General features: G+C 45.0%; 1 protein-coding gene across 1 annotated transcript; it reads right to left on the bottom strand.

The window, feature by feature from the left end:
• Window positions 1-524: 524 nt before the first annotated feature.
• On the bottom strand, window positions 525-6,559 carry LOC105197773. Its single transcript, XM_011164309.3, has one exon. It carries the CDS (start codon window positions 5,050-5,052, stop codon window positions 3,352-3,354), a length of 1,701 nt encoding a protein of 566 aa, XP_011162611.2. The 5' UTR covers window positions 5,053-6,559; the 3' UTR covers window positions 525-3,351.
• Between the last annotated feature and the right edge of the window lie 1,604 nt (window positions 6,560-8,163).

Below are 8,163 nucleotides of genomic sequence, written 5' to 3'. Positions count from 1 at the left end.
CAATGTTCCGATAAAATGGATCTCGCGCCTCGCAGAACATTTTCAATTGCAAACACGAATATTCTCGTTACACGCGTCAATTAGAATCAAGACACTCTCCGCGTGTTCTGCGCGACTTAATGGCATGCTCGCTTAATTAGCTTTGACTGGCTTATTTGGTAAATACACACGTATGTAGATACATACATCTCTATACGTACGTACACGCCTGCACACGCACTTTCGTGTGGTGCGGTGGGCTCATAAATATTTTACACTCGCTTTCTACTTCTTCGCCATAGTCAACGTATATTTTTATTTTATCAGGCGTCGTACAATTTCAATCGGATGTCTGGGAAGAGCGCGGTAGAAAAGAAAAGAAAAGAAGGAATTATGCGACCGCGTTGCAGTCTTGCCGTGAAAACAACGTGGCAACGATAGTCGGTGACTAATAAAGTGTGCATCCGTGTACACGACCAGTGTAAGCGATAATAATCAGTGGCGTAGAATTCCTTTTTTTTTCTTCCGTGCATTTATCACGTTTGCGCTTGAAATGTTTTCTCCGTTTTTTTTTTTTTTACGGACGGATAATCGATCGATTGAAGAAAGAATTTAATCTCGCGACATTAATCTTTGAATATGCATATTAGCGGAATGAATTGCGGCTCTCTTTTATCAGCAGGATCTTAGGGGAGATTCGTTTCGGAGGAAAAACCTCTCTCTCTGTCGTTTCCTGATTTGTATAATACTTCCGCCGCGGACAATTCACGCGGTGACGCATCAACGATGCCTAAGTGTCGGCGCAACTTTCTGCTCAAAGACCCGCGACGATTAAGCAGCGATGTCATGTGTCTTCTATAAATACGTTGCTACTTATAATTCCGAGTTTATACATTGAATCGTTTTGCATATTATTTCTCCACTTGAATTAATTACGACAGAAAACGTGTCGATTATGTAATGCTTCTGTTGAAAGTGCAAAGTTGATATACATAAGAATTGTGTTCATTTTCGTTATTCCACGCACATTACAAAATCTTGTTAATATTATTCACGTTATTTTTCCAGTAATATTTTAAATACAATTTTCCGAAATTCATTTAGAAGCTAGGAATGTCAAATTTTATTCTTTTTTCGTTCGTATATTCCGTTGCTGATATTTTTCTGCGTAACACCTATCATTATGCCGCTCGGAGAAATTTGTGGCGAAAGGCGAAGTGTTTTTTTATCGCTCATAATCGACGCGCTCAATGACGTACCGATCGAAAGAGAAACGCACCTCTGAGCAGCATTTGAATGCTATGTCCCAGTTGCGTAATGACGGGATAATTGTTCTTACGCTGTTCCTGATCACTAATCACTGAATACTGATACGTATATGAATCATTCAGGATCTTCGCAGTTCGCCGTTTTATTTTCACCTCGAGCGACATTTAAAACTGAAAGGAATGTGAAACTGCGACTGGCAAAATTTAAACGAGTTTCGAAAATTCATAAGCGACGCGTCTCGAGATTCGGTGACTTTACGTAACTGCATCATAATAATGTAAAGCGAAAGTGTTAATTATAACGATTAAGATCTCCATCATGATCATCACCAGCACTGACGTCTACGCATAAGCATCTCGGTGAATTAACGTAAGTATTTTTAAACGGTGAGGACATTTGTGTCATTTACAGAAAAGTAATATTTTTTATAATACGTAGTCATCCTATGTGTAGTCATCCTCTTGTTTTTATAAGCATATTGTCGCAAAATAATTTCCTTGAACTATGGAAATATCGTAAATATCTTTTTTTCCTTGACAAGACAAGTTTTTTCCTCAATAATAAAAATGACAAAATTTTTTATAATTTTTTAATAAAATGGAATTTTTCTTCGCGCGATAACGCGATAATCAATATGCTGTATTTATGCATAACTTCTGGAGAGCTTTAAGCGCTGAAAAGAACGCGTCTCAACGTGGAACGAGACTGTGCTTAAACATTTGCGACATCGGTGCTAATAATGTGCTACGATAAAACTTCAACAAGCGCGTGGCCGCAAAATGTCATAATCAAGGGCATTTTTCTCGGTCGACATAATATACGCGACTCGGGTTTTATTTCTCGCAAATGCACATATTGAGACTTATGACCAGACTTTTTTTATCTTTCCTTTATGCAACGTATCGTCTTACTTTGTTCCACAGGTTACACAAATTGCACAGATGTTACATACGCATAGTCAATTAATTTGTGATTATGCCTCATTAAAGTACTATTTGAAAAATGAGGTACTTTAATTATACGAAAATAAGAAGGAGATCTTGAAAGTAGACTGAAGTTTTAGCATTTAAAGTGTGATGCGTATTCAAATATCCGAGGAAGTAATTTTTAATGTCAACATTGAAATCTTGATTAAGTTAATCGCAAACCTTTCAACTTGTTTTGATAGAGAAAATATAGCAGTCTTTTTATATCCTTCATGCTTCGCGCCTTCATCTAATGAGTTTCGGACAACAGAACTGTCTCCTTCCTAAGCCGACAGTAATTACTACTTAATTAGGTTGTTCTGCGACAGAAAGATCGTTGCGTTTCTCGGGACGTTATGTCATCGTCTACGACGTTAAGTCTATGACGTTTCGCTGATTCTTGAGTTATATTGAATACATTAATCTCATCCAATAAAGTGCTTATAGGAAATTTGATAGGTAATTATATCCAATGAAAAATTATACTTTTGTCATAAAAATGGACATTGTTATAAAAATGAGATTAATTAAGAAATGTAATTTAAAATACGCCTACCGATGTATAATACCGTTAGGCAAAACTTGCTGCGGAGAGTTGGAATTGCAACGTTTCGCAATGCAGTCTTTTTCCACGTGACATGACGACGGAACGTGAAATCGCTCGTAACTGTAGCGCCGATGTCACGCTTGGAGGAGCAAGCTGCAAGAAGATGTTTGTTAACCCAGACAAAGTCGCTGTTGCATCAATGCGATTGACCGGAAAAAGTAAGATTCATTTCCAACGATTGTCTAGCAGTAACATCACTGATAAAAGAAGAGAGGATTCCACGAAGAATGTCTACGATCGAGCGATAAAATATTAATTATTTATTATAACTTTATCGTTATTGGCAGCCAGATAGACGTTCGAATACGCCATGTGTGTTAACATTCTAATCTAATGAGGGACATTAGCAAATTGTTAATAGTTGAATCTATGACCAAGATATCCGATAAAGAAAGTGAATATGTCCATTAATTAATGCTCCGGTTTTTAAAGTATTTCCGTCTATAAAAAAAATATCCAGAAATCGTTCTGGATCACCTAGAAGGCTTCAGACTGCATGACACTGCAAGAGACCAGTCTTAAGAAGCGATTCTAACGGGGTCTCGGCCTGGGCAGCGGTTGAATCTGCTGCTGTTGGTGATGATGATATCCTGCTCTCGAATTCGAAGCCTGTGTTCGTTCTGGTCCATCGTTGAGGCTCAATCCTGCGACCAGCTGGGCGATTTCGCGATCCTTCTTCTCCTCTTTCGGCAGCGCGTTGCCGTTCTGCGCACTGAAGCCCAAGGAGGCCAGACTACCGTGACTTCTGCTACGATGTTCCGCGCGAATGCTGTAAGAAAAGGCTCTCTCGTTCAGATGACCTTTCCGTCGATATATGCCGGTACCAAAGCGGGATTCATTTTCCGGACTATCCGCCTGCCGAGCGACTTCTGGTGAGGTAAGGTCCGCGTGAGAGGCAGCTAGTCTTCTGGATGTGCTCAAGGTGGAGTCTGTCTCTGGGTGTCGTCTACCTCTGTTTCCAGCGGTACCATATGTGGCTGGATAAATGGCCGCCGCTGGTGCCGCTGTCGGCGGTACCACTGGCAAAGGAGCATAGACTGGGACTATCGGTGTCGCCGCCGGAATGGGCCTTAAACGCGGATGATGATGACTCTTCCTCGGTAAGGTGGCTGCTGGTACCAAAAGTACCGGTGCCGGTCTAGCCAGGGTACCGGCGACGGATCGACTGCTGGGTGGTAGCGGGTGAGGATGATAATGTTGCTGTCTGATAGGATGACCCAGGGTGTGGTGTCCATGACCATTGGCGTACACGCCTTGATGTAACTGATGATGAAGGAGCTGTTGTTGTTGTTGTTGCTGCTGCTGCTGCTGCTGCTGCTGCAACGCGTCCTCGTGCAACGAACGAGTTTTCATTTTCTTGAGCTTCTTATTAGCTTTCCGTCGCGCGGAAGATTCCTCCAGCAATAACGGTTGAGCGGGAGGTGGCGGCGGTGGTGGTGGCGGTGGTGGGGCAACCAACTGACGCGGTCTGGATCCCTTAGTGCTTCGCAGGGTGCCCTGTTCCTGATAAAGATTATCGACTTCGTCGCGACCCCTAGCCCAAACCTTATGATTCTCGTCGCCGTTGTACAGACTGAGGTTGTCGGTCGAGGCTGTGTCCAGACGAGTCGGTTGAGGGCTGTCCAGGGTGGTGCTCGAGCCGCCTAGAGTGTGATAGAGACTGTTGTTCGACTGATGACTCGTCACGACCCCGTTTGTCGTCGCCGACGATGGATCCAGACCTTTCGCGTAACTGCTGTCTGCATAAGCGTGGAAGCAACACCTTACCAGGGCGTTGGCCGCCATATCCCGTTTGCAGATAAACGCGTGACATTCGAGAACTTTGATGCCGGTGGTTCTTCGCAACACAGCGGCGAACAGGGGTGGATGATTCGCGCTAGGCGTCCGCGCGAACGGCGAGTCCAATGGCAAAAAACGCGTGTTGGACGTATCACCATTTCCACCTTTGACATGTCTGACCGCGGCGCAATAGTGGAGCGCTTCGATAGGGAAGAATCGCGTGATCTTTTTACGATGCTCGTCGACATTCTCCAACAGTAAGCCATTGCTCCAAACACTCAACCAGGAATCGATCCCGCGCGCACCCAGTGCACCCTGTTCAGGGTAGAGTTCCCTCAAAGGTTCCTGAACGCCCAGGAGTCCTTCTTTGCTCGCGTGAGGTACCGAGCTACCCAAATAGAGTACTCTGCAGCGACAATACGGCGTCGCCGTATCCTGATTAGCTCCTCTCATTTTATTTTGATTTAGCTCGACTAATTTATCGATTAGAAAGATCCAATCTTGTGACACAATTTGAAAATTGTGTGAACGTGGTTGATACTTGTTAATAATAAAAACTATCTTTGACAACCCAGGCTATTGTCATCGAAAGTAAAAAAAAACATTTGCTTAAATTGGTTACAGATAATCTTATCCGCTAATTATTCTTAATTGAAAAAAATTATCGCATACGAGTCAATCGCAGATTGTCATGTAGCAATGACAAAAATGGAACTCTAAGTGAAGAAACCGTTCGAAGCGCGTGATCCGTTGGTCTCACGACCAAGCGTCGAACTTCCCGATTAGCGACAGCGATACCCGAAGATGGGATCCCTGTGAACGTCGATTATTAGCCGGCGGATCGTTTCCCACGCGCAACATAAAGTTGCGGATGTGACTCAGGTGCTCATTGAGCGATTACGCTCCGCCCGGTAGCACTCGCGGTCGATTACGCAGTCGTTGCTTTCCAAAGACAGGCGGACAAGCGGCGCATACACGTCGTCGCAGCGCGACGTTGCAAAATACGTGCGCACAGCAAAGGCGAGAGGAACTCGGCGGCACGGATATTTCGCAGCAGCTGTAGCCGCTCGCTCGAGATCGCGTCAGGCCATTATGGCCGCCTTCTTGCAAGTCCCCCTCCGCCGGTATGAGGCCCAGCTTTGCCCTCTCTCTCTCTTTTTCTTTCTCTTTTTCCCTTCGCCGTCTCTCCGTTGCTTTCTTTCCCTTCGTGCCTCTTTCCTCTATCGTGGCCCCTTCCCGTGCTCCGTCTCTGTCGCTTCCTTTGAGACCTCTCTAGGCTTTTCTATCCCCTTCTCTGCTACCAGACCCGGGGCCCTCGCTGGTATGCGGTGCAGTGGCGTAGCAGTCGTCGTAGTCGTCCCTCACTAAGGCACCTCCACGTGTAGCCGCTGTCATATGTATATACGCACACTCATAGTACACTCGGCGACCAGAGGCCGCCGTAGACACTCTTGGAGAACGACGAGCGGAGAAAACAGCCCGGCGATACCCGGCGGCGAAAATTTAACGACTATTCCTACGGACCGTGTGCTGGTGGAATCCAGAGGCGCGGCCGCAGGCGTCGGCCGCGCGAATCACTGTACCAGCACCGGTAGGCCTCATTGGGCCTCACGCACGGAGATGGCGAAAATGGCGGATGCTGCTCTCGTTCGATCGCCGACTCGATGCTACGAAGCGATCGACCTTCCGCGAGCGAAGACGGCCGATGGCTCGTAAAAGAGCGGCACGGGGATGGTACAGGCTTCAAGATCGACACTGACACATCGACGTTGCGGAGGAGTCGCTCTCGTGCCGTCCTACGCCCGCGCATACACACACACCATGCCACACGCACACACGCGCACGGACGGTCTTGGAGCGGAGCGGCGAACCACTAGCTGCCAGTACGTTCGTCTTCAGACTGAGAACTGGTGGAAGGCGTGAGACTTCGTGACTGGGTCCCACTCCGCTTCACTACCAGACACTCTCCCACTCTTCTACTTTGCGCTTTTCATCGTCGGGTCACTCCCTGGACTCTCCGATCCTGTCGCCGTATCTACCTCCTCGGTGGTGAACGCGCCGCCGTTCATAAGATGAGGGAAATGGACATTCCTCGACTCGATTTTATGTAGAAACGCTGATGGCGCTTCCCCTTTCCTGTGAATGACGCAACGTGTTGCTTTGCTGTTAATACTATTTAATACTTTGACTCGAGATGTGACATTTTAGCACGTAGGAATCTTGTACGCACCAGAATGTCGCACGAGAAAGCTGAAGACTTCAACGGCGTCAATATTAGTAGCAGACGCGATGTTAGTTGCGAATGTTGACGCAAAAATTGAATTATAATATAAATTGCAATCAATTTTATACTTTCAACTGAAAGCGAGCAACACAATTTTATAGCATGCATATGTTCGTACTTGTTGTTTATTACAAGTATCCGCGGAATCGCATACCTAACGACATGGTGTATGCACGTTGCCCTTTATAGGTCAAAGATTGCGTAGGTACCGTGAAGGAAAGCCCCAGGCGCACGTTTTTCACACACAAACTGCCGGAGCATGGGAAGTGAACAATTGTCTTTTGACAAGAGGTAGGATTTGTGGTCTCTAGGTCGCTCTTCATATCGGCGAAGCAGAACATGACCACGAAGGTGAAATCACAAATTTGTTGCGTAACAACCTGAACCAAAACTGTCTGCTATATCAGTCGAGTAACAAGTGCAAAAGTCTTTTTAACGAGCTTTGTTTTGCCACCTGCGTCTGTTGATTCAAGTTTAATCCAGAGGTCTCTTTTTTTTTAATCGAGAAACATGTAATTATTTCTACGTCCGTATCCTATCTGCAGAATATTTTTAATTAAATACACGCAGAGACTAGAAATGATTTTTACGCAAGATAATTAAAAGAAAACGTTTTAATAATTAATTATTATCTAATGGTATACCCATTATGGAAGAATAAAATTTCTCTTTGATACGCGTCACTCTTCTCTTATTGCGGCTTTTGGTACAAGTTTCGTCTTCGCCTATGAACGACATATTTTCCGCATATTTCATTCGGTTTCGTCGCACAGTAATGCCGTCAATGCGTTTTCCAAGCAATTAACCGCGAGCTGTATGCGACAGGAAGACGAGAAAATCCGGTAGCAGGCTCGTGTCGCGAGCGTGAAATCGCGGGGACGCGGAATCAGGGTCGCGTGACCGGGACCCTGACCGTGGCCCAATGTCGACATTTTTCAGTGGGAATTCTCCTCGAATCCTTTCGCACAGCTGACACATTTAGTAGCAAGACGAATGCGGCAAAGTCATTTCCGTTCGACATGAAACGTACGAATTAACCTGAGTACTGTTGCATGTAACTGTATCACAATTTTATAACGATAAGGATGTGAACTGGAGATCCAATTAAGATTTCCTACTTTGCGCTTCTTGAGATTAGTGTTTTTGAAAAGCCAAAAGGTTTCATTAAACTTTTATTCCTCAAAAATTCTGAACAAGAATTTTAGATCTTGAGATTGTAATACGTGACATTAAGCATGGCGAATAGTCCTTTATCCTCTTAAGAATTTTAGAGGATGCGA

This window comes from Solenopsis invicta, chromosome 10, assembly GCF_016802725.1.
Source record: "Solenopsis invicta isolate M01_SB chromosome 10, UNIL_Sinv_3.0, whole genome shotgun sequence".
NCBI lineage: Eukaryota > Metazoa > Arthropoda > Insecta > Hymenoptera > Formicidae > Solenopsis > Solenopsis invicta.
Note: the sequence above shows the minus strand (reverse complement) of the source record. Positions and strands in the feature narration are given on the sequence as shown.